Below are 26453 nucleotides of genomic sequence, written 5' to 3' on the forward strand. Positions count from 1 at the left end.
GCTGGCTCCCAGATTTCTCTTTGGCCAGCCCTGGACCCCACCCGGAGCCCTCACCTCACTCCAGCTGCCCCGAGCTTCCCTCCTGGAACTTCCTGCAGCCTCGGGAGCCTCTGCCTCCCAGCATGGCCCAGGCTCAGTCTCTGAAGGGTCCCAGTCTGTTGACTGCTCCTCAGGACCCTTGATGTCCTCCAGGCCTTCCGGATCCACCTCCTCGGCCACTGGCCTTTGACCTCCAGGTTTCTCAACATCCTCCATGTCAGAGCTCCTTTGTCCCTCTCCCTCGGGGGGCTGGTCCCCAGGCTGCCCCTCACTGTCTTCCCCCTGCTTCGTCGTTTGCCACACCCCAGCCTCTGTTTCCTCTAGCTCCTGTTCTCCTAGGAACCCCTCGGCCTCCACCATGGCTACAGCCTCCTCTGATCCTGCCACCTGGAAGTTTGAGGTAAAGCAGTCCATCCCACAGCTTCCTTCTGCAGACTCCCCATCCTTGGCCTGGCCCCCCTCAGGCTCTCCCTCCCAGACCTTGAAACCTTCTGTTTGGCCACCCAGGCCGGTCACCTCCCCATCTGCCGACCAATCCAGGCCACACTCCTGCCCAACTCTGCTCTCTCCTCCACTCTCCTCCTCACGCTGGGCCTCCACCAGCTCTGCACCTCTCCCAGCCTCCTCTCTCCGTTCTGAGTCCCAGGCACTCCTGGCTGCCCCCTCCCAGGTCTCTCCAGCCTCCCTTTCTGCCCCCTCCTCAGGCTCGTCCTCCCTCACATCCTTATCCTTCACAATCTCTGCAGCCGAAGAACTGGTCTGTGTGTCCTCGCTGTCCTGGCAGCTCAGAGCCACCTCCTCCAGGTTCCAGCCTCTCCTGAACATTGTGTCTTCCCCCCAAGGCACTGCGGCCTCCACCTCTCCATCCTTGCTTTCATTGGTGGCTGACTCTTCTGGTGCCTGACCTGCCCCTGCTTCTGCTGTACGGTCTCCACCTGGCTCCTGGTTCTCTGCATCCAGGGCCTCCCCCTCCTCTGTCCCAAACCCAAAGTCTTTTGCTCTTTTCCACTCCCCTCCTGTCTCCAGGACCTCTGGTATGTCAAAATCCCGGCCTCCTTCTGCCTTAGCCTCCTGGGCCTGGTCACCAGCAGCCTCCTCCTCTCCTTCAGCATCTGGGTTTTCTTCCTGGGTGTTTCCTCTCTCCCTGTTTCCCCAGGTCTCTGCCTCAGAAACATCAAGCTTTACAGAGCCCATGTACTTGGGATACTCCTCCAGGTTCCCTTCTGCCTCCTGTTTGCATGGGGATGGAACTCTCCAGAGCTCTTCCTCACCCCCCTGTCCTCTTTCAGCTTTCTTTGTTGGGGTCTGGGCCCCTTTCGTCAGCTCAGGTTCCGGGCTTTCAGTGACCTCATGTTCGAGGCCACCCCATCCTACCCTTACAGCTTCTTGGCCACTCTGAACCTCCTCCTTGCTTTTCTCCCCTGCAAACTCCTTCTCAGACCTGGCCTCTGGAGTTGCCTCCACATGAGCCTCACTTTCAGCCCCCTTTGCATCTTTTTCCTGGGGCACCTCAGCCTCTGCAACCCAGCAGCTCCCTTTTTCTTCCTTGGCCTCCTCTGCCTGCACCGCCTCTTCCAGTCTGGCCTCATCAGCCCTAATCTCTGAGTCTGACATTCCCTCAGACTCTTTCCGATCCTGGGCTGCCTGGCCCTCCAAGCCTTCCCCTACCCCTTTCCCTGACCCCTGGCCTCCTACAGCCTCACTCCCTCTCTTCAAGTCCTCAGCCCCTTCTTCTACTCCCTGGGCCTTGGTGTGTTTGGGGAAAAGGCTCTCAGCCTCTCTCTTCTCATCAACCAACTCCTCCCAGTCTTCCTTAGAGGCCTCTTCTAGGGCCCAGCTTCTCTCAGTACTCTCCAGGGTCCTTTCCTCTGAGGCCCCAGATTTTGTCTCCCTGACTCCTGGGAGGTCAGCCTCTTCCCTGTGTGAGGTTGACCAGTCCTCAGACTCTGCCCCTGGTCCCTGCATCCCTTGTGCCCTTCTGCTTTGGCCTCCTCTCACCACTACTACCATCTCTTCTTCCCTCCCAGCCTCTCTGGCCCAGGCCTCCTGGGTCTCCTCTGCAACTGCCTCCTTGACTGCCTGCTCTGTCTCCCTTCCATCCCCCACTGCCTTTTGCCAGCCAATGCAAGCCTTCCCTTCCGACTCCCCATGCCAGGTCCACTCTGACTCCACCCCTCTGGCCACCCCTGGTTCTTTAGCCTTGACCTCTTCCTCCTCCTTCTCCTCCTCCAGTTCCCAGGTTCTCAGTGTCTCCTCTTTGTTCACTTCCTGCTCATCCTGCCTCTCCTTGGCTTGACTGCTCATATCTTGGCCAGCCCCAGCCCCTGCCTCAGACGTCTTTCTAGTCTCCAAGGGGGCACTTGACTCCTTGCATCTGGTGGTCGTGGCTGCCTCCCAGGCCTCAGTGTCCTGCCTGTCTGCTTGGGACCCATGGGAGCTGACTTCTCTCCAACCCCACGGCTGCTCTGCAGCTGAACCTCCTTCCTGGTGTCTCCCGGCCTTTCCAGGTCCTCTCAGTTCTCCGTCACCATCCCTGCCTCTAAGGTGTTCTGGGACCTCCTGGCCTTCCTCTACAGCTCTTCCTGGCTTTGCTGCGGTCGCCTCCTCCAGTTCCTTGGCTGCCTGTGCCTCCCCCCCTGCTGCAGTGGGGACCTCATCTCCCAAGAGGTAGGAGACAAAGGTGCTGAAGGAGTCCTAGAAGAAAAGAGGGAGGGACAAGGACATTGAGGGGAGGTCCAGTCCTCTCCCTGAGGGTCTGGGGCCCCAAGGAGGAGTGGGCTAAGGAGCACAGGAGAATGAAGAGGGAGTTCTGGGATTCAAGAAAAGGAGAACAAGATCTGCAGAAGGAAGAGGAAAAAGCCGAGATTAGGGGTATGTGGATGTCTTTGTGGAGGTGAGGGGATTGAAATTCAGAAAAGACTGGGCTAGGATGCTAGCCCAGGATGGGAAAGAGTCTGAGGAATGTCAGACTCAGAGATCAGGGCTGATGAGGCCAGACTGGAAGAGGCGGTGCAGGCAGAGGAGGCCAAGGAAGAAAAAGGGAGCTGCTGGGTTGCAGAGGCCGAGGTGCCCCAGGACAAAGAGGCAAAGGGGGCTGAAAGTTAGGCTCATGTGGAGGCAACTCCAGAGACCAGGCCCAAGAAGGAGTTTGCAGGGGAGAAGAGCAAGGAGGAGGCTCAGAGTGGCCAAGAAGCTGTAAGGGTAGGATGGGGTGGCCTCGAACACGAGGTCACTGAAAGCCCAGAACCTGAGGAAGGAATCTGGGGTCTGGGGAGAAGGGAGGAGGGAAAGTGAAGTGTCCAGGCAATAGGGTGAAAGTTCCTGGCATTGCTGCCCTGCTCACCAGTGCCCCCCTCAAGGCCTGATGCAGCCCAGGGAGGTGTAGCCGGAGGAAGTCCATCCTGTCTGTCTGGGTCCGTGTGTCCAGAAGGTCGGCAATGACCGTCCCCACCCACCAAGACAAGTCAGTCTTCCCTGGGGCCAAAGACACTTCCTCTTCCCCTGTCTCTCCCTGACGCATACCCACCCCTGCCCATAGGCCCTGCCCACCCCTCCAATTCCCACAGCAGCCTTCACCCGAGGTTGGGAAATGAGTGTGCATCACACAGGGGACTCAGGTATACATTTGGAGCTAAAAGAAAAGCAGAGAGTCCAGGAAGAGAGAAAAAAATGGTAGGAGGTCCTCCAAGTTTAAGGGAGGGGGGAGGAGGCATGTGGCAATTGCAGTTTGAGTGACTCAGGTCTTGTATCACACCTCAACCATTTCCGCCTATCCCCCAATCCCCCCACCCCCACCCCACAAACACACACAAGCCACAGCCACTCTGTGAAAGGAAGCTGGGGTTTGTGGTTCCTGTTTTGCCTGAGGACAAGGAGTGGGAGTGAGGAGGGGCTTTGGAGCTGTTGGGAAATCTGGCTTCTCATTTCAGGGTCATTAATGTTTCCCTAAGGGGAAAAGGAGCTGGACTGGTGGTTTCAGGGACAAACCCCCTACTTATCTGAAATCATTTTTGCAAAAGAGAATTTACCTAAACTTTGTATTGTGGCTGTTTGTGCCTACCTCCCACTCTCCTGTGAGTTCCTTGAGGGCAGAGAACGTGTATGAAACTTTACTGAATTTCTAGAACTCTGCCTGGGTAGTTGAGGCCCATGTTTCATTGGTTGAGTGACCTAGGAAGCACATTAAAGGGGATATATTTTGCACAGTACTCAGAGGCCTGATGGGGGAAGAGAGCTGGTAGAGAATGGAAGAGGCTATTGGAAGCCAATAGCAGAGATTAGTGAGGGAGGGATGTGATGGAGAGTATTCTGGAGGCTGCTTTGGCAGCCATCTACAGGAAGGTAAATAAGGGACTCGCTCGGACCTTGATGTACCTCTCTCTCTCTCTCTCTCTAACCTCCATTTTCCTTTTTTGTAAAATTAGGGGAATTGGATGAGCTGACAGAATCAGAATCTTAAGATTTAGATCATGTGTTTGTCTGGTCTAAGCACCCTTGAGGCAGGCAGAGATGAAAGGATGTCTAAGGTCACCTATTAATCTAACGAATGATCGTCAGTAACTTCTACTTTTTTGAACCTTGGTTTTCAGGGGTTAGACTACTTTTGTAATATTCTTTGGCTCTAGGATAATTTGGAAACGGGGTCTCTTAACGCCTTGGCCACTTGTTAATAGATAATTCAAAAAACCCCTTAGGTGGGTGTTATCTTAATTTTCGGTTTTTGAATTGTTTGTAAGAGCAACAGAGAGGAGTAATAGTGACCTGGAACTGGCCGTCTTTGTTCCCGGCCAGGAGCGATCTATCCAAACCTAGGAGACAAGCGGCCATATTTGTTTCTGGCAGGTAAAGTCCATGGCAGGGACTGAAGTAGCCCACAGCCATCAACAGTGCTGGCAAGATACCGTCACGGCCTTGGGCGTGGTTAAATCACGTCATGGCTCTTTTTGAGCCCACCGGCTTCAATTTAAAATCGGTAGTTCCAAGGCTCTCCCGGCCCCTCCCTTTTCCACGCGCCGAAGTTGTGCAAGGCCCGAAGCGGAGTGGGAGGGAGGACCCGGAAGGGGCGAGGCTCTCCGAGCACGTGATGGGGAGACCCGGTACTGTCACGTGACTCGCCAACCTGTCGCCCCTTGCTCAGGAACGCTCAGCTGCTCTTAAAGGTACAGGCCGCAGGGACCCTGCTTCTGAGTGGACTGGGACGAAGTGAAGTCTGGCGGGTGGGGGCGTGGGAAGGCGCGAAGCGGAGCTCTGGGCTTGCAGGATGGATCGCGGGGCGCGGATGCAGCGGAGAAGCAGAAGGTGGTACCAGCAATGGGGCATTGATCCTTCTCCCCTGTCGCAGGTCCTCATCTGCCCCGACCAAGCCAACCCTGAACTGTCGCTGACCTTGGTCCCTTTGGGGGACCCGAACTCGATGCCATGGCAACCTCTGAGGGCTCGTGGCGGCGCTTTTCGGATTCTGAGAGTTAGTATTCAGGCCCGCTCGCACAGGAGTGACTGCCACTGCCCACCTGATGGGCTCGGGAGCTGGCTTGGCCACGGGGGTCGGCTGCCGTCGTGCAGCTGCCAGGGAGATCGGGGTTAATGCCCTTCACGTTCTCTCCCTTCCAGGGGAGGAGACAGCCCCGGAACCCCGGTCCCCTCTGTTGGCCCATCAGGGAGCCTATTGGAAGAACGCAGTGGGCTTCTGGTGAGTGGTCTGAGGAATTTGGCAAAAGTCAGCGTTGGGTTGGAAGAGGGAAGAGAGGGGAGGAGAGCGGGTAGGAAGGGTTGAGCTTCAGATAAAGTGCAGAACCCACAGATATTTGCAGAGCCAACTGTCTTGCCCTGAGGCCTCTTGTAAATTTCCCAGACTCGGTTTCTTTACTTAGCACCTTCCATTTAGGCCAGATCTTCTCACCACCTGTAGGATCATTTACTTCAGGTATTTCCTCCTAGCAATTCATTCTGGAAATTTTTAAATACGCTTATTTCTTAAATAAGCTACTAGAAATGGAAAACCAGTATTTCCTAAAGGCACACTTAAATAAATGCATCACCACTAAAAAATGTTAAAAAGTCATCCATCTGCCTTCAAATCATTCATGTGTTTTCCCCTTGGGAAGTTTTTCCAGTAGTAATCTCAACAGTGGAAATGTGAGTGGCAGGTTGGTTTGGAAGTGGCTGGGTCCTTCCCATGCAAGAATATCTAAGAGTCACTTAACTTCACTGAGCCTCAGTTTCCTCAACAGTAAAATGTAAAGAGTACAAGAACTATTTCATAGGCTCTTGAAAAGGACACTTATGCAATCCCTATCCTTCTGCCCAGTTTTCTTCCCATCACTGATTGCCACTCTGGGAGGTGAAAGTAAGTGAACAAGATCCTTCATGGATCCTAAAGAGCTTCTGTATGTCTTGACCTCTGCAGCACCCTGTGAAATAGTCAGGAGAAGAATTTGTATTCCCAACTTGACTTATTGAGTAGACTGAGGCCACTCAAGTAGGAAACGGCAGACTTGGAAAATGAACATTTTATACATCAGGCTTCAAGCCTGGGAATATTCCTCCTATACCACAGCGCATCAGAGACAGTGGGCTAGGGGGTGAGACTACCCCAGGAACTGAACAGAGAGCGAGTTTGGAGGAAAGTGATCAAGCAAAGCTTCCTGGGAGAGGCCTCGGAGCTTGGATATATCACAGTTCTGTGACCCCGAAGCACGCATTTCTAATCTTCACACTGAGTGGAGATGGGATCCAGTGATAGGGAAAAAAAAGAGGGAACTGATTGAAGGGTACAGATAAGCCAGAGGTTTGGTTCAGGACTGTGGGTAGATTTTAGGCTGAAAAGAGATTAAGGTCTGTCCTGTCCCCTCTCAGGCTTCTGGGTCTTTGCAACAACTTCTCCTATGTGGTGATGCTCAGTGCTGCTCACGACATCCTCAGCCACCAGAGGGCGCCTGGGAACCAGAGCCATGTAAGTGCACCCCTCTACCGTCAGGTTTGGTCCCATTGGGATGAGGGACTCCTCCTGGGACTGAGGCCCCCTTGAGAAATCCATAGGCTGGAGTGGCCAAGGGAGCAAGGGAGGTAAAGTTTCCAGTCTCCCAGACGCTTGGAGCAGGCAGGGCCTTTAAGATATCAATTAGTATGGGGTTTGCAAACTCATATGCTCCCTGGGTGGAACGATGCTCTGTGGCAGTTTCCCAGTCTCAGCACTGTTGTCATTTTGGGTCGGAAATTCTTTGTTGTGGAGGTTTTCCTTTGCCTTGTAGGATGTTTAGCAGCATCCCTGGCCTCTGCCCACCAGATGCCAGAAGCTGCCCCCACTCCTCCACCCTCTGCTAGTTGTGATAACCAAGAATGTCTCCATCTATTGCTAAGTGTTCTCTGGGGGATTAAATTGCCCCTGGTTGAAAACCCCTGGTCTGTAGTGCCCCGTGCCAGCCAAGCAGCCACCACCCTGCAGATCCAAGCAGGTCCAAGATTTTTTAGAAATCCAGATTTTTATATGAAAGCTTCTTTGCAGGGCCATCTTTGGCCTGTGGGCCACTAGTTTGAGAATGAATGCTGTGGGTCTCCCCAACCCCTTACATTGTCCTGAAGGGCTAGCGCTGACCCAAGGCCACTCCTCAAGAATGAGCAGAACGACCCAGCAATACCATTGCTAAGTATCTACTCAAAGGACTTAAGGGCAAAGACACAAACGGACATTTGCACACCAATGTTTATAGCAGCGTTATTTACAATTGCAAAGAGATGGAAACAGCCAAAATGTCCATCAACAGAGGAGTGGCTGAACAAACTGTGGTATATACATACGATGGAATATTATGCAGCTTTAAGACAGGATAAACTTATGAAGCATGTAATAACATGGATGGACCTAGAGAATATTATGCTGAGTTAGTCCAGCCAAAAACTAAAGGACAAATACTGTATGGTCCCACTGATGTGAACGGACATTCGAGAATAAACTTGAAATATGTCATTGGTAACAGAGTCCAGCAGGAGTTAGAAACAGGGTAAGATAATGGGTAATTGGAGCTGAAGGGATACAGACTGTGCAACAGGACTAGATACAAAAACTCAAAAATGGACAGCACAATAATACCTAATTGTAAAGTAATCATGTTAAAACACTGAATGAAGCTGCATCTGAGCTATAGGGTTTTTTTTTTTTTTACTATTATTACTACTTTTATTTCTTTTCTCTATATTAACATTCTATATCTTTTTCTGTTGTGTTGCTAATTCCTCTAAACCGATGCAAATGTACTAAGAAACGATGATCATGCATCTATGTGATGATGTTAAGAATTACTGATTGCATATGTAGAATGGTATGATTTCTAAATGTTGTGTTAACTTTTTTTTTTTCCGTTAATAAAAAAATAAAAAATAAAAATAAAAAGAATGAGCAGAGCTGGGGCTGGAGCCAGGCTTTTTTGTCCACCATTCTGTCTCCCAGGTAATGAAGACTGTCCCTTCTCCCCTCAGGTGGACCCAGGCCCAGTGCCTGTTCCCCATAATGGCTCATCTCGATTTGACTGCAACTCTGTCTCTACAGCAGTGAGTGCCCATCTGGTCCTCCCCTGCCCCAGGCCCTCTTGGTCTATAAACCTCACCCCAAACCTTTTAGCACCAAGCTGGGACTGTCATCATGAGGATAAATTAAGACCATCATTGTGTGTGCAGCATATCTTAGCCCATTTAATTTACCCAACAGTCCCATGAGCTAGGCACTGTTATTATCCCCATTTTCCAGATGGGGAGACTGGGCCTCGGAGAATATAAATGCTTTGACACACAGCTAAGGCAGAGCTGGGGCTTGCACCCAGATCTGTCCGACTCCGGAGCCTGGGTTTGTAGCATGTCTGATTGGCTGGCTCCTCTCTTTCTTGGATCGCTTGGTTCAGAGAGTGTTTCTGGGATGGTTGGGATATCACTCTGTTTTCCCATCCCAGGCCGTGCTCCTGGCTGACATCCTCCCCACCTTTCTCATCAAGTTGCTGGCTCCTCTTGGCCTTCACCTGCTGCCCTACAGGTCTGAGCCATGGTGCTGGGAGGAAAGGCAGGTGGGAACTGGCAGTGGGGAGCTGGGGAGGGTGAAGGAGGCCCTGGGAGGGCTGGGGAGCTGAGAGCGAGGCCTGACCTTCCTCGTCTCTCCCCCTCAGCCCTCGGGTTCTTGTCAGTGGGGCGTGTGCTGCTGGAAGCTTCATCCTGGTTGCCTTTTCTCATTCCGTGGGGACCAGCCTGAGCGGTAAGTGTGAGACCTTGCGTCAGGCCGGGCCCTCAGAGGCACCTCCAGCATTCCAGAAGCGGGGAGGGGAGGGATTATTTTGAAACCCTCAGAAACCAGCTCAAGCTGTCACAAGTAGGAAGCAGGCTATAAGGGCAGGTTGGAGGGGAATGTGATGGCGGAGATGGAAAGAAATAGATAGATGGTATGGAGATGAGATGAGCATTATCTCCAAGACTCTGTGGCAGGAGTGGAGGAGATGTTGAACAAGACTGGGTGTTGGAGGCACCATTCCCTGAGAGAGGAGAGGTGGAGGAAGTGGTGGGCTCAACTTCATGTACGGAACCCAGCCTGTCCAAGGGACCAATTTTTTGCCCTCTGAGCTGACATGGAGGAGGAGGCCAGGCTCAGACACCTTGGGGGATAGGGGACAGGCTGGGTGTGGCCACCTCCATCCTTGTCTGCCCCCTAGGTGTGGTCCTGGCCAGCATCTCATCAGGCCTGGGGGAGATCACCTTTCTCTCACTCACTGCCTTCTACCCCAGGTAAGCAGGCAGGCCGGGCGGTGAAGGGAGGGGACACCCTGCTGCTGGTCTTTGTCCTTCTCAGTGCTTCCATGTTCTCCTCAGGGCTGTGATCTCCTGGTGGTCCTCCGGTACTGGGGGAGCAGGGCTGCTGGGAGCCTTGTCCTACCTGGGCCTCACCCAGGCAGGCCTCTCCCCACAGCACACCCTGCTGTCCATGCTGGGGATCCCCACCCTCCTGCTGGTCAGGTGAGCCACCCAGGGCTGGGAGGAAGAGGAATACAAGAAAAGGGATTCTTGGGTCACCACTGTCCCAGTCTTCCGATCCTATAGCTTCTCTATGAGGGAACGTGGTTTCTCAACTGCTATAGTCCTGGGTTGAAGTTCTAGTGCTGCCTCCTGTTAAGCTGTGTGACACAGGGCAAGTGATTTGACCTCTCTGATCCTCCATCTCCCATATCTCAAATGGTGATAGTTCTCCCTAAGTTCCCTGTGAAGCAGCGTGCGTGAAGCATCCAGCACAGTGTGGTTCCTGAGAAGATTTGAAGGTGGAACAAGGGTGGCCCATATTTTCTTGGTCATGTGTGTTTTAAGGGAAAAAATTTTAACTAGCCTATCAAACCTGTGCTTTCACAGATTAATGATTTGGGCAAGGCCATGTAGAAACATGAGACAATTTAAAGGAATATACTAAGAAAAAATATATTAGACACAGGAGGGATGTGAAATGGCAAATATCATAAAAGATGGGCAATTCAGGTCTAGCACAGAGTAAGCACATAATAAATGGTAGCTAGGAACAATAATTAGAATAATATTAGAAAACAGAGCCAATTCACTTGGGTTGAGCCAGAAGTCAAGATGTAGGCCAATGTGTCAAAGCAACACACAGGCAAATTTTAGCTCAAGGAAGGAAGAATTTCTTTTACAACTGGAGCTCTCCCACACAGGGTGTGCTACCTTAGAGGTAGTGAGCTCCCCATCTTTGGAAGCATACAAATGAGGAGGGGCCTGCCCTGGGAATAGTAGATTAGATGGCCTCTGAGGGCCTCTGTGGCCTGCAGAGGCTCTTTGACCCTTCTTCGTTCTACCCACTCTTAGCTATTTCTTGTTGCTCACATCTCCTGAGCCCCGGGACCCTAGAGGAGAAGAAGCAGAGACGGAAGCTCGGCAGCCCCTAATATGCAACGAGGCCCCAGAGTTAAAGCCAGGTAGGAGGCACAGGAGTCCCAGGCTGTCAGGTGGCTTCAGCTCTCTGGATTTTAGTCTTTTCATTTGTACAGTGGGCACAGTTGAGAGAGAAAGGGGAGGGCTCGCTAGCGGTGGTGAAAGCCCAGACGTATTCCTCTACTCCACTCGCACCCCCTAGGTATTTACGAGGTGCCAGGTGTTCTCATCCCTGGAGCTACAGTGGTGACCAAGATGAGGAAATGAGACAGATTCATAAACCAATAAATGAATCAGAAGCAAATTATTTTCATGCACGAATAAGTGCCTGAAGAAACTAAAACAGTGATGTGATAGAAAATGATACTTTGGGAACAATGTAGAGGGGACTTACTTTAGAGAAGGCGGTTGGCGAAGGCCATTTCAAGGAAATGACACATGAGCTGGAACTTGAGTGACCAGAATATCTGGGCAAATATGTCCCAGGCAAAGGGACCAGCTGTGCTAAGGTCCTGAGGTGGGAATGAGTGTGGATGCTCAAGAAGCAGAAAGAAGGGGCTGGGGCAGAGGAGGCAGCTGGACAGCTATCGAGGGCTGTCCAGCTGGTGGGAGGAGGTCCCGCCTGGTTAACTCACGCACACCGGCACCCCTTGGCCAAGGCTTCAATGTGCCAAATTCCTCTGCTCTCTCTCCCCATTCCCCCTGCAGGCTCCAGCTTGAACCTTTCCTTTCATGAAAGGTGGACGGTGTTCAAGGTATGGGTAGTGGCTGCGCTGGGTCCCCTGGGGCAGCACCCATCTCCCAGCCTTTCGCTAACATCTTCTGATGCTTTCAGAGTCTGCTGCATTACATCATCCCTTTGGTCCTGGTTTACTTTGCTGAGTATTTCATCAATCAGGGACTTGTAAGTAAGGGGTGCTGGGAGGGGTACAGATGTTGCATTTGGTGTGGGGACCTGCAAGTCCCTGTCCATCTCCCCTGTCTGGTCTTTGCTGCAGTTTGAGCTTCTCTACTTTCGGAACACGTCCCTGAGTCACGCTCAGCAATACCGCTGGTGAGAGGAGGAGGGTGGGTGACGGAACAGGCAGTGGCATGGGAGAGCCACTGGCTGATGGGGTTTGGGGTTGGGAAGGGCACCGGGAGAAGGCTCCTCTTCCTCTTCCTCCCTCCCTCAGGTACCAGATGCTGTACCAGGCCGGCGTCTTTGCCTCCCGCTCTTCTCTCCACTGCTGCCGCATCCGTTTCACATGGGCCCTGGCCCTGCTGCAGGTACTGAGCCATACCCCATGCTCTCCTTCCAACTGGCTCCCAACTTCCCCAGGCCCCACTGCCTCCCTCCTTTAGCAGGAAGGGTTTATTGCGCACTGTTGTGCTCTCACCTCTGGGAACAGAAGGCCAGCAGGGAGCTAAGCAGGTGCAGACCCCAGCTCCTGCACACAGAGGCTGTGTGACTTAGGACAGCCTTCCAACCTCTCTGAGCCTCAGTTCCCTCCTCTGTAAATTGAGGATAGCCAACCAATACTTCTCAAGGTAGCTGTTAGAGAAGAATGGGAGAAGACGATTTTGTGTTGAGTTTTACTCAGCCAGAAGCACATAATTAAAATCTGTTTGCACAAGCCTCATAAAAAGAGACAGGTTTTCAAATGATGTTTCTGACAATAAGAAAGGTACAGTCCTTTTATTCTTGGTGGTTAATTATAGTGTAATCGATGACTTCACAATCAAACTATTATTTCTCACAAATTGAGCAAATTCAACTATCCTTGCAAACTATAGTCCATAGCTTTAAGTGAACAGATAAAATTCTCTATAACCATGTAACAAATATAGTTTAGCATAACCTGTTTCAAGGTTAAAAGAGTATAAACCCTGAAGAGAACTATTAAGATAAACTTTTAACTATTGCAGGGGAATCTTTGGCCTTTTTAATAAACTTTAGAACTCAGTTTTATGATAACAAAATACAGAAGAAGCATAGATTACACTTATATGTTGTGGAAACGGCAGATAAATATTCTCTAATCTTTGTTATTTAAGCAGTAATGCCAGCCTTGGGGTTTTTACTCCTCTGAGTCCTATATTGTTGTGTCACCAATTCCTGACTCAGGAATCTCCATTAGTTGCCATTGAAACTTTTAGGTTATGATTTTAGCTCTAATTTAAATCAAGGCTGCTCCCTAGAATTAGGGGCTTAGAATAATTTATTTCCATTATAGAAAGCGTCTAGCCTAATGCTACACATGAAAGTTTGCAGTGTTTCTCAAGGTGTGAGTCACTACTAGTTAACATTAGTATTACCAGGGTTTGCTTATTATTTTTTTTAATGCAGATCTCTGGGCGCACCTCAGAATTACTGAACCCAGACCTATGGTGGTGGGGGTGGGGGGGCGGCGGCAGGCCTGCACAATGCATTTTGAAGCTTCCCAGGTGCTACTTAAGTGCATGGAGAATATGAACTGCTGGGTGGGGCCAACACCCTGGAGAGTCACTGCAGTGTGCTCAGGGCTGGGAGAACAGGATCCCCCTGTGGTAGGGGCCCAGAGGAGGGACCTGCAGCCTCTAGGTGGGGAGGGAGTTAGGGAGACCTACTGAGAAGGGGGGGAACCTCTAAGGCCAGGGTTTCTCACCCTCGGCACTGTTGACATTTGTTGTGGGGGCCTGTCTGGGATATTTGATAGTTTCCCTGGCTTCTCCCCCACCTAGAGTGTTGTGTACTCCACACCCCCAAGTTGTGTAACCAAAAATGCCTCCAGACGTTGCCAGATGTCCCTGGGAGAGACAAAATCGCTCCCAGTTGAGAACCACTGGTTTAACTGTGGCCTCAGTTCAGTAAAATGGGGGAAGCTCCATTTAAGGAGCTCTTGGGAGGGGGCAAAGAGGTCTCAGGTGCTGGGAGAGATTCTGACCTAAGTTGAGATGGGAATGGTGACCGGGAGATCCCGAGTGAGGGTTGGAGGAATAGCAATCAGGCAAGGGGAGTGATAGGAGCAAAAGCAGGGCGGGAGAAGTGAGCTAAAGGTTAGTTATAGGGGCTGGGGCTGGGGTAGGGGGAAGGCTTGCTTGGGCCAGATGCCAGGGACTGGTGGGCCAGGCTGGGTGCTGGGATTTTTTTTTTTTTAACTTTTTTTATGGTATAGTATAACATATATATACAAAGCAAAGATATAAAAAGGCAATAGTTTTCAAAGCACTTTCAACAAGTGATTACAGCACAGATCCCAGAGTTTGTCATGGGCTACCGTATGATCCTCTCAGATTTTCCCTTCTACATGCTCCAGAATATAGGAGGTTAGAGGGCTTAAATACTTTTTTATCATCACAATTGACTCTTTTTTCCTTCTTTTTTTTTTTGTGAACAATAACATATATAAAAAGCTATAAATTTCAAAGCACAGCACCACAATTAGTTGTAGAACATATTTCAGACTTTGACATGGGTTACAATTTCACAATTTTAGATTTTTACTTTTAGCTATTCTAAAATAATGGAGACTAAAAGAAATATCAATTTAATGATTCAGCATTCATATTCATTTGTTAAGTCCTATCTTCTATATATAATTCTGCCATCACCTTTGATCTATCCATACCTCTTTTTGGGGTTGTTTGGGCTATGGCAATTCTAATTTTTTTATATTGGAAGGTCTGTCACTAATATGGGGTAGGGAGATGGAACTATCTGATGTTATGGAGAGGCTGGGCTAGGTTTCAGGACCAGGGACCCATTTGGAGGTTATAAGTTTCTGGAAAGTTACCATAGTGCCTGGAACACTTGTGGAATCTTATATATTGCCCTAGGTGTTCTTTAGAATTGGCTGGAATGGTCCTGGTTGGGGGTTGGCAGGTTATGACAGGTAGCAAGGTCTACCTGAAGCTTGTGTAAGAGCTACTTCCAGAGTAGCCTCTCGACTCTATTTGAACTCTCTCTGCCACTGATACTTTATTAATTACACTTCTTTTCCCCCTTTTGGTCAGGATGTAATTGTTGATCCCATGGTGCCAGGTCTGGATTCATCCCTGGGAGTCATCTCCCACTTCACCAGGGAAGCTCTCATCCCTGGATGTCATGTCCCACATAGGGGGGAGAGCAATGATTTCACTTGCAGAGTTGGGCTTAGAGAGACTGAGGCCACATCTGAGCAACAACAGAGGTCCTCCAGAAGGAACTCTTAGACATGCCTATAGGTAGTCTAAGCTTCTCCGCTACCTACATAAGCTTCACAAGAGTAAGCCTTATGATCGAGGGCATGGCCTATTGATTTGGGTGTCTCTAAAATTTGACACAGTATCAGGGGATTCCCTGATGGTAAGGTTCAATAGTTCCATATTTTTTCTCCCCTCCCTCAGGGGACTTTGCCAATACTTTTTGATTATCTGCTTAATATACTCTAGAATGTTTCCAGGCATTACAATAATCTATACAGGATTAAAGGACCTCTTTGTTATTCTGTTGGGTGCTGGGATTTTATCCAAACCTGTCACCCCTGTCCCTCATCAGTCCCTCCCAGAACCAGGGACCACGGGATGGAACACCCAGCCTCCCTTCCTACCCCCTCTGCTCCCAGGCTCAGCCCTCCTCTCTCCCTGTGCCCACAGTGCCTCAACCTGGGCTTCCTGCTGGCGGACATGTGGTTCAGCTTCCTGCCGAGCATCTACCTCGTCTTCCTGATCATTCTGTATGAGGGGCTCCTGGGGGGTGCGGCCTATGTGAACACCTTCCACAACATTGCCCTGGAGGTCGGCACGGGCCAGGCAAGGGCTTGTGGGTGGCCTCTCTGGGGAGGTACTGGGGCGGGGGCTTCCAGAACTGACGCCTCTCCTTCTGCTCTCTGCCCTCCCCAGACCAGTCATAAGCACCTGGAGTTTGCGATGGCGACCGCCTGTATCTCTGACACCTTGGGGATCTCCCTCTCAGGGATCCTAGCCTTGCCTCTGCATGATTTCCTTTGCCACCTCTCCTGACACTCCAGCTCGTTGGTACATGGGACCCACTGGCCTGCGGTGGGCATACAGGTCAGACACCCAGGTTGAGACCCCAGAGCCCATCCATGAGCTCTGCTCCAGGGCTTCCTCCCCAGGACTGGGAAGTAGAGAACTGCTGTCCCCTTTGAGTGCAGGGCAGCTGAGAGCTGTGATTGCCTCCACCCCGAAGCTGGTCTCGGGGAGTTTCTTCTTGGCATTATTTCCTTGGTTATTAAATGCCTATTTTGTCAGTTGATGTCTCGTGTCATTTTTCTCTCTGGAAAAAAAATTAGTATAAAGTAATATATTTCTACTTTGGAGTATATATAGATGAGTAGAGAGAAGCATTTCAGCAGATTTCTGCCCAGTCTTTGAAACTTCATTCGTTGTAAGGGACAATCTCGATTTTTCCTCAATATGAAAGTTTTTAAAAGTTGGAAGGATTATACAATGTATAGCAATGTATATATCACCTGGGTTCTACAATCAGCATTTTGCCCTGTTTTATCATATAGCCAACCCTCCATCCATCTTTTTTTTTCTATGCATTGCAAAGAGACAGACTTCAGTGCACTTTCTCCTAAACACTTCAACATGCACATCATTAACTAGAATTCAGTATTTATTTAGAGTTCTTTTCTAAAGGTACAATTAATATAGAGTAAAATGCACAAATAATGTATTTTTAAAGTAACAGCAGTTGGCTTAGCAGTGTTTCCTATGCTATTGTTATCTCCCCCAGTTTTTGCCACATCTGTGAATAAAATTATTATTATTTACTTCATATTTCTTGTTACAGAAACTTAGTTTTTAGAAAACCTTTATTGAGATATGATTCCCTTACCACAGCCCACTTTATGCATACAATTAAAAAATTTTCAGTGTATTTACAGATATGTGCAACCATCGCCACAGTCAATTTTGCAACGCCATTTCAAAAAAGAAACCATTTACCCCTTAGCCCTTCTGAACTTAACCCTAGACCATCACTAATATACTTTCTATTTCTTTGCTTTGGACTTTCATATGAATGGAATCATATAATATGTGGTAGGATAATGTTTTCAGTGTTGTAGCATGTATCAGGATTTCATTCCTTTTTATGGCCAAATAATACTCTACTATAGGGATAGATCACAATTTGTTTATACATTCTTCAGTTGATGGATATTGAAGTTGTGTCTGGATTGAATCCTGTCCTCCACAAAAGGCATGTTCAGGTCCCAGCCCTTGGTCCAGTGGGTGTAAACCCATTTGTGAATGGGACTTTTGAAGATATTATTGGTTAAGGTGTGTTCAAACTGAAAGTGGGGGGGTCTTAATCCAATACAGCTGAAGTCTTCATAAGCAAAGGAAATTGGACACAGTAAAAACAACAACAATAACAAAAACATGAGGGACAACCAGATGCTGGAAGTCAATGGAACCTGGAATAGAAAGGAAAAAATGCCACCATGTGCATTTCCATGTGATAGAAAAGCCAAGGAGTCCCAGAGACTGCAGGCCAACCAGAAGATACCAATCCTGGGAAGAAGCAAAGCTTCCTGCCTCTAAACCATAAGTCAATAAAGTCCTGTTTAGAAGCCAACCCATTGCGTATGTTGTTCAGCAGCCAGGAGCTAAGTCAGGTTGTTTCCATGTTAGCTATTTGAATAATGCTGCTACAAACACCAACAGGCAAGTTTCTGTGTGGACGTATGTTTTCATTTCTCTTGGGCATGTACCTATGACTGGAATAGTGGGGTCATTTGGTAAGTAGGTTTAATCATTTGAGGAACTGCCAAATTGTTTTTCAATGTGGCTGAACCATTTTACATTTCCACCAATTGTGTATGAAGGTTCTGAATTCCCCATATCCTCAATAATACTTATTATCAGACTTTTTGACTTTCGCCATCCTAGGGATGTTAAATGGTATCTCACTGTGGTTTTGATTTGCATTTTTCTGGTGACTAATGATGTTGAACATCTTTTCATGTTCTTACTGGTCATTAGTATATCTTCTTTGGATAAATGTCTATTCAGAATTTTTGCCCCAATTTAAATTGAGTTGTCTTTTTATTATTGAATTTTAAGAGTTCTTTATTTATTCTGGATATAGCACATATATATTGCTTATTAGATATGTGATTTGCATGTATTTCCCCCTATCCTGTGCATTGTTTTTTCACTTTCTGGATGATATCCTTTGAAACACAAAGTTGTTTATTTTGATGATGTCCACTTTATTTTTTCTTTGGTTGCTTGTGCTTTTGGTGTTATAGTTAAGAGTCCTTTGCCAAATCCAAGATCATAAAGATTTAAATTTATCTTTTCTTCTAAGAGTTATATAGTTGTGGCACTTACATTTAGGTTTTTTATCCATTTTAAGTTATTTTTCGTATATTGTGTGATGTAAGGGCCCAGCTTCACATAAAGACATGAACCTCTACTGTTCGTCCCAGCACCACTTGTTGAAAAGACTATTTGTTCCTATTGATTTGTTTTGACAGCCTTGTCAAAATGAATTGACTGTAAAAGTCAGGATTCGTTTTTGGATTCTCAATTCCATTGATCTATAAGTCTATCCTTATGCCAGAACCACACTGTCTTGATTACCGTAGCTTTGTAGTAAATTTGAATTCTTGAAGTATGAGTCCTCCAACTTTATTCTTCTTTTCCAAGTTATTTTGGCTGCTCCGGGCTCCTTGAAATTCCACACGAATTTTGGAATCAGCTTGTCAATTTCTATTGTGAAGTTCAGCTGGAATTCTGATGGAGATTGCATCAAATCTGTCAATCACTTTGGTGAGAATTGCCATTTTTCCAATGTTAAGTCTTTTGATCCATGAACATGGGAGTGTTTTTCTAATTTTTTAGATATTTCTTTTCTCTCAGTAGTGATTTGTAGTTTGCAAGTAGTTTTGTACTACCTTAGTTAAGTTTATTCCTAAGTATTTTATTCCTTTTGATGCTATTATAAAATGAATTTTCTTAATTTCATTTTCAGATGTTCATTGCTACAATATAGAAATACAATTAATTTTGTGTTTATTGATCTTGTATCATGTAACTTTGCTGAACTCATTTATTATTTCTAATAGTTTTTGGTGGATTCCTTAGGATTTTCTATATACAAGATAATATCTGCTAATAGAGTTTTACATCTTCTTTTCCAATATCAATGCCTTTTATTTCATTTTCATGCCTAATTGCTCTGGCTAAAACCTATAGTCCAACATTGAAAGGATGTTGCAAGAGTGGGCGTCTAATAACATAGTAATGTTTTCACATGTCTGAGTCATTCTTTGGTCTGTCATACACTTCGCAGTTTGGTGGAAGGCTGTGTTTTTACACAGCCCCTCGCCTTACTTGGAACAACATTCTTGTCTTTTTTCTGATCTTAGGGAAAAACCTTTCAGCTTTTCACCATTGAGTATGATGTTAGCTGTGGGTTTTTTAAAGGTGCCCTTTATCAGGGTGAAGAAATTCCCTACTGTTCCTAGTTATTGAATGACATTATCATGAAGTGTTGTTGGATTTTGTCAAATGTTCTGTTTGTACCTATTGAGATGATCATGTGTTTTTTGTCCTTTTTTTAATATAATGTATTTCATTGACTCATATTCATTTAAGCCATCTTTCTATTCCTGACAAATTCCATGGGTTTGTGGTCCGTGGATTAGGTTTTCTCATTTTTTTTTGAGGATTTTTGCATTCATATTCATAGGAGATACTGATCTGTAGTTTCTTTTTTGATGTGTTGTCTCTGTCTGGTTTTAGTATCAGTATAATACTGGCCTCATAGAATGCGTTGGAAAGTGTTCCCTTTTCTATTTTTTTCATAGCGTTGTAAAGAATGTGTGCTAATTCTTCTTTGGATGCTTCTAGAATTCACCAGTGAAGCCATTTGGCCTTGTTTTGTCCACTGAACCAGCAACAGGACTCACCCCGAAAGAAGAAATAGGGAAGACCCTGCTGGGACTGCCCCAAACTGCCTACAACAGAGCCAGTGGAGATTCCAAAGAAAGAAGCAGTAAATTCCAGGGTGATCTGTCCAGAAACATATATTAGGGGAACTTGTGTATAGAGAGCTGCAGCTATTTTCGGTGACATACAGCAAGACTGGCAAGACATTCCCTCGAATATGTCCATACTTAGGTTGCTGCTACACAGACAATCTAAGACCCAGGAACAAATGTGCCTACGTGCCAGGGACTGGTACACATGTTTTGGGAAAATGTCTTGGCATGTGACCTTTTCTCAAATTGAGATGTGTTCGAGGTGGTAGTGTTCAAGGTTACAGCAGCCAAGGCTTGGTGTGCTTCCTGGGAGTTCCTGGGAAGGACGCCTTAAATGGGGAAGGGGTGGGCAGGCAAGGGTGAAGTCAATCCTGGGTCAAGTTATAATACTCTAAGTATCACACATGCTTTGGCTGTTTTTGGTGGGTACTTTTTGCTACATGTGGTTTTTAAGCCACTGGAAATCTAGCCTGTATAACTGAGGAATGGAAGTTTTGATTTTATTTATTAGTTTTAAGTTAAATTTAATTAGCCAGGTGTGGCTAGGGTTTGCCAGATTGGACAGAGCAGGTGTAGAGCAGTGGTTCTCCATGGGGTGGTCTAGCCCCCCTGGGGTCATCTGGGAGTTTGTGGGGATTTTGAATCTCACTGTGAATGGTCCACGCCCTCTGGCATTTAGTGGGTGGTGGTGGGGTGGGCCAAGCCCTTCTGCCTTGGGCAATATTGTCCTGTGGGAAGAGGAGCTGTCCTACCCAGCAAGGCTTTTCAGTCAGACACTTGACATTCTGCACCAAGAATCAACGTCATCGTACCGCTGAACTCAAAATAATCCTTGCTTATTTTAATGTACACTGAATTTTCCAGGAATTCAAGTATTGTGTACGTTGAAGTAGGATTGTATATTGTTTTGTTTGGATCTTTACGAAGAGCTGTTCACTGTATTTGGAAATCCCCTCATGAAGGCAACTCAATTCATAGAAAATCCATTGTTTTCTGCTGTGTTATAGCTACCTCATCCACTGTGATTCTAAGTGTGTGTGTATGTGTGTGTGTGTGTGTGTGTGTGTGTATACATTTATACCAAAGATATGTCAAATAAAAAGAAAAGGTTTGCCATTGTTCAGGTTTAATTGTCAAAACTATGTCGTCATCACAGGTAGGTGCAAACCTATGACTCTGTCTCCTAGGAAAATCATGTCTCATTATTTACATATTGAAATACGTACACTTAATAAAAACTATTTTCCTTTTTTCTCCTTTATAGTCAGGGCATTACATATGTGTGTGTGTGTTCTAATTATTACTAATGGGAATGTAAAATGGTACAACCACTTGTAAAGTTGCTTGGCAGTATTTTCTAAAGTTGAATATGCACTTGCCCTATGGCCCAGCTACCCCACCCAAGAGAATGAGTGTTCATGTCCACCGAAAGACTTGTATATGAATGTTAATAAATACTTTACTCATAATAACCCAAGAGTGGAAACAACCCAAATCAATGGAAGAATGAATGACTACCTTGTGGCAAATTTATTCAATTGAAGGCTATTTGGCAATAAAAAAAAAGAGAACAAAATACAGGTATGTGGCACTACATGGATGAATTTCATCGACATTATATTTATTAAAGAAGTAGACATGTAAGAGGACATAACCTGTGGTCCTATTTATCTCAAGCTCAAGAACAGACAATACTGATAGATGGTGAGTGAAGTCAAAACAGTGATTTTTTCTGGGAAGGATAAAGACTGGAAAAGGGCCCAAGGGAACCCCTAGGATGTTCTGTAGTTTGGTCTGGGTGGTGGTGACGTGGGCATGCGTGGATTGAAAGCACCTTTGACCTGTATACTGTGTCCTTTAGATTAGCGGCTCCTGGTGCACATGCCTGCATGCCTGCTGTCTTTCAATAAAAATCATGAAAAGAGCCCATCACTCCACACCAACCATGTGAGATGCATTGAGATGGATACCAATACACATAAGACATCACCCCTGTCTTTAAGCACCCTGTCTTTTGGTAAAACACACACACAGTAAAATAAAATAAAATAGCATGTATCAGAAGGTTCTGTTTATCTATTAATTTCAGGCAAGGATCATAAAAATGGGCTTCAAAATATTAATAATCAAAGGGGGAATAGAGCTTGACAGAGCCCAGACCTCTGTGGCTGGAGTTGAGTGTGTGGGGGGAGCCTGGCACCTAGGATTTTAGCCCAGAGAGGAACCCTAACCCCAAATCCGCCCATCCTGCCGTGTTTCATCATCTGTCTTCCCTTAATCCATTCCCCTTCCACAATTAAGAAGTTTCAAATGTACAGCTGTGTTCCAGTAGCCATGTTTCTGGAAGATGATTGTATAATGATATAGCTTTTGCAATGTGACTGTGTGATTGTGAAAACCTTGTGTCTGATGCTCCTTTTATCTACCTTATCAACAGACAAATAAAACATAGGTACTAAAAATAAATAAATAATAGGGGGAACAAATGTTAAAATAAATTTAGTAGATTGAAATGCTAGTGATCAATGAAAGGGAGGAGTAAGGGGTATGGTATGTATGAATTTTTTTGTTTTTGTTTCTTAATCTGAATTGTTGCTAATGTTCTAAGAAATGATCATGGTGATGAATATACAACTATGTGATGATATTGTGAGTTATTGATTATATATCAAGAATGGAATGATCATATGGTAAGAGTGTTTGTGTTTGTTTGTGGTTATGTTTAATAAATTAAAAAAAAGAGTTATAAACAACAAGAACAAAAAATAAATGCAATGTGCAGTGTCCTCCAAAAAAAAAATAATAATACATCCAGAATAGTCTTCTGCAGTCTGTGAATTAGAAGACCTGGTTCAGGACCCCTTTTTGTCACTAGCTTAGCCATCACCTGCCCTTTTCTTATTTGTGAAACGAGGTTAGCAATAGCTGCTTTTCCTGCCTACCTACAAGTTTGTCATTAGTTTCCAATGCCTTTTTTGTTTTTTTACATTAGATACCACAGTTCAAATGTGAATTGGTTACCATTTTTCTGCTCGATTGTTGCATTGTTGCAGACACACCAAGAGAAGCAATCTGCTAAGGAAAGTATGCACTCCTGCATGGACGGAATGGATCACAGCACCTACAGGTAGTACTTCCTGCTCTGAGACTGACCAGGACCACATCAAAGACTATGCCTAATAAACTTCACCTGATAAAAACACCCACGTTATGCTTGGCTCTAGTTCCAGAGCTTAGTTATGCTCATAAAGGATAAAATTCTCAAATATGCTTGTCTGCTGCCCTCATTCCCGTCCGTCCTATTCCCAAGTCTAAGTTGTGCCAACTTAAAAATTGTTAAAGTCTAGCTCTAAAACAACAAAGCACTCAATAGTTCCAATGGCCGTGGAATAATGTTTGGGTTTGAATACAGGCTAGCAGTGTGACCTTGGGAAAGTCACTTGACTTTGAAGGATGTTCACATCCTCACCTTTAATGTAGAGATAAAAATATCTCCATGTAGGATCATTGGGAACATTTAGAAGAAGTAATCATCAATGGGAGCCAGAAAATGCATTATATATCATATAATAGAAGAAAGGTTTGCCATTAAAAGGATAAGATAATTTTTGGTAGCACATTATATAATTTAACTTGCAGAGTCAGTGTATTTGAACACCATAGTTACATGGAACCCAAGGAGTGAGATCTTGTTAGGTTATACTGGTTAGTGTGATGCCTGATACATCCCAGAGTAATCTGGTCAGAAGATTACAAAGTATTTACAAGGTCCCTTTGAGGGACTGGGGAAAAAGTTGGAAACAATAAACTTCCCCACCTGGGAAAGACCTGATATTCTCACCAGCATTGGGGCCAGTTTGATGGGCCAGGCCCTCAATCTTGGGGCTGGCCGGTATGAAATGTATTCCTGCAGAGGAGAAGCTCAGCCTACTTATGATTATGCCTAAGCGCCACCCCCAGAGAACCTGTTTTGTTGTTGAGTGTGGTCTCTCTCTCTCTCTAGGCCAACTCCACAGGTGAACTCACTGCCCTCCCCACTACAGGGGACATGATTCCCAGGGATGTAAATTTTCCTGGCAACGTGGGACATAACTCTAGGGGATGAGTCTGACACTGGCAATGTGGGAGTGAAAAAGACTTCTTGACTAAAAAGGGGAAGAGAAATGAAACAAAATAAGGTTTCAGTGGCTGAGAGATTTCAGATGGAGTTGAGAGGTCATTTGGGAGGAAATTCTTAAGCAATATATGCATATCCCTTTTCAGTTGTTGGTGTATTGGAGTAGCTGGAGGGAAATACCTGAAACTGTTGAACTGTAATCCAATAGCCTTGATTCTTAAAGGCGACTGAATAAATATAGAGCTTTTAAGGTCTGTCTGTGTAATTGTGAAGACCTTGTGACTGACACTCCCTTTGTCCAGCATAAGGACAACTGAGTAAGAAAAAAAAGACAAAAAAATAAATAAACAATGGGCGTGGATGGGATGTTTGGGGTGTTCTTTTTATTTTTACTTCTATTTTCTTTAAAAAATATATATACAGAGCTCCTATTTGGAACAATGGGAATGTTTTGGGAATGGATGGTAGTGATGGTAGCATGACATTGTGAATATAATTAACAGCACAGAGATGTATGTCTGAACGTGGTTAAAGGGGAAATGTTGTATTGTATATATGGAAATACGATAATTTTTTTTTGTATGCTGTATGGCAGGGTCACATTTCATTCTTTTTTCCATGTGACTATCCTGTTATTGCAGCTCCATTTGTTGAAACTTTTTAATTTGTTTTTGTTGATTTCTTTGTTTGTTTGTTTGGAAAGTGCATGTTCCAGGAATTGAACTTGGGTCTCCCTCATGGCAGGCAAGAATTCTACCACTAAACTACCCTTGCACCCCCAAGATAAAAATTTTAAAGAATCCATGAAACTGCACTATACAAACAGTGAATGCTAAGCTAAGCCACGGACTAAAGTTAATAATACAATTATAAAAATGTGCTTTTAAAAATTGTAACAAAAAACCCTAGAATGAGCTGAGAATTAACATCAAGGGATTGAGAGAAACTTCTCCACCAAAAGGGGGAAGAGTAAAATGAGACAAAGTGTCAATGGCTGAGAGATTCCAAACAGAGTCGAGAGGTTATCCTGGAGGTTATTCTTATGCATTAAATAGATATCACCTTGTTGTTCAAGATGTAGCGGAGAGGCTGGAGGGAATTGCCTGAAAATGTAGTGCTGTGCTCCAGTAGCCATGTTTCTTGATGATGATTGAACAATGATATAGCTTTCACAATGAGACTCTGTGAATGTGAAAACCTTATGTCTGATGCTCCTTTTAGCTACTATATCAACAGAAGAGTAGAACATATGGAATAAAAATAAATAATAGGGGGAACAAATGTTAAAATAAATTCAGTTTGAAATACTAGTGGTAAATGAAAGTGAGGGGTTAGGGGTATGGTATGTATAATCTTTTTTGTCTCTATTATCATTTTATTTCTTTTTCTGTTGTCTTTTTATTTCTTTTTCTAAATCAATGCAAATGTACTAAGAAATGATGAATATGCAACTATATGATGATATTAAGAATTATTGATTGTATATGTAGAATGGAATGATAGCTAAATGTTTTGTTAATTTTTTTAATTAATAAAAGCAAAGTTTAAAAAAAATTGTAACAAACGTACCACACCAATGCAAGGTATTAATAATAGGGTGGCATATGGGAATCCTGTATTTTATGATTTTTCTGTCAACCCACAATTTCTCTAATAAAAATTTTAAAAATAATAACACAAATGCAAATGCATTGATATAGAAGGAGCTACAAGATATATGAACAATGACATAAAAGGCAGAAGAGCTCATAAAGTATGCTATGATTGCATAAGAAAAAGGGTGGGCTATGAAGAAAATATATATATATACCAGGTCTAAAATACATAAATATATAAATGCATATATATGTATATATACACATAAATGCATATAATCCATATCCTTTTATTTATCTATCTATATATATTAAAATGGGAAGAGACTGCACTGTAAACTGTTGTGCTGGTTTAAAAGAATTATGTACCCTAGAAAAGCCACATTTTAATCCTCATCCATTTTGTGGAGACAGACATCTTTTTTTTTAATCCCTATTCAGTATTGTAGGTTGGAAACTTGATTAGACTATCTCCATGGAGATATGACACACCCAACTGTGGGTATTAACCTTTGATTAGAGGAAGATGTGACTCCACCCATTCCAGGTGGGTCTTGATTAGTTTACTGGAATCCTTTAAAAGAGGAAACATTTTGGAGACAGCAACAGAGCCACAAGAACCAAGACAGCTACAGAGCCCATACAGCCAGAAACCTTTGGAGATAAAGAAGGAAAATGCCCCCAGGAGAGCTTCATGAAACAAGAAGCCTGGAGAGAAAGCTAGCAGACTCCGCCATGTTAACCAAGTTCTTTTCCAGTTGAGGGAGAAACCCTGAATGTCATCGGCCCTCTTGTACCAAGCTGTCTTTCCCTGGATGCCTTAGATTGGAT

At 45.5% G+C, this 26453-nt stretch overlaps 2 protein-coding genes across 4 annotated transcripts in view; one reads left to right on the forward strand and one right to left on the reverse strand.

The window, feature by feature from the left end:
- Positions 1-3728, reverse strand: part of APOBR (apolipoprotein B receptor) — an 8131-nt gene extending 4403 nt beyond the window's left edge. For both annotated transcript variants that reach the window (XM_077141360.1, XM_077141359.1), the window contains exons 1-2: positions 3383-3728; positions 55-2733 (exon numbers count right to left, since the gene is read on the reverse strand). In XM_077141360.1, the coding sequence (XP_076997475.1) occupies positions 55-2733; positions 3383-3640 (2937 nt within the window). In that variant the 5' untranslated portion in view covers positions 3641-3728. The remainder of the gene's footprint in view (positions 1-54; positions 2734-3382) is intronic.
- Positions 2312-16160, forward strand: CLN3 (CLN3 lysosomal/endosomal transmembrane protein, battenin). Of its 2 annotated transcripts, none has more exons than XM_077141361.1 (17): positions 2312-2706; positions 4882-5198; positions 5381-5503; positions 5650-5728; positions 6895-6991; positions 8515-8586; positions 8982-9061; positions 9192-9277; positions 9729-9801; positions 9886-10029; positions 10882-10991; positions 11656-11702; positions 11783-11851; positions 11946-12001; positions 12123-12216; positions 15544-15699; positions 15790-16160. In XM_077141361.1, the coding sequence occupies exons 3-17, from the start codon at positions 5458-5460 to the stop codon at positions 15907-15909; spliced, it is 1329 nt and encodes a 442-aa protein (XP_076997476.1). In that variant the 5' UTR covers positions 2312-2706; positions 4882-5198; positions 5381-5457; the 3' UTR covers positions 15910-16160. The 2 variants fall into 2 exon arrangements, with proteins under 2 accessions (XP_076997476.1, XP_076997477.1); XM_077141362.1 differs by having other exon boundaries at positions 2318-2706; positions 15544-15684.
- The last annotated feature ends 10293 nt before the right edge of the window (positions 16161-26453 follow it).

This window comes from Tamandua tetradactyla, chromosome 23 (genome assembly GCF_023851605.1).
Source record: "Tamandua tetradactyla isolate mTamTet1 chromosome 23, mTamTet1.pri, whole genome shotgun sequence".
NCBI lineage: Eukaryota > Metazoa > Chordata > Mammalia > Pilosa > Myrmecophagidae > Tamandua > Tamandua tetradactyla.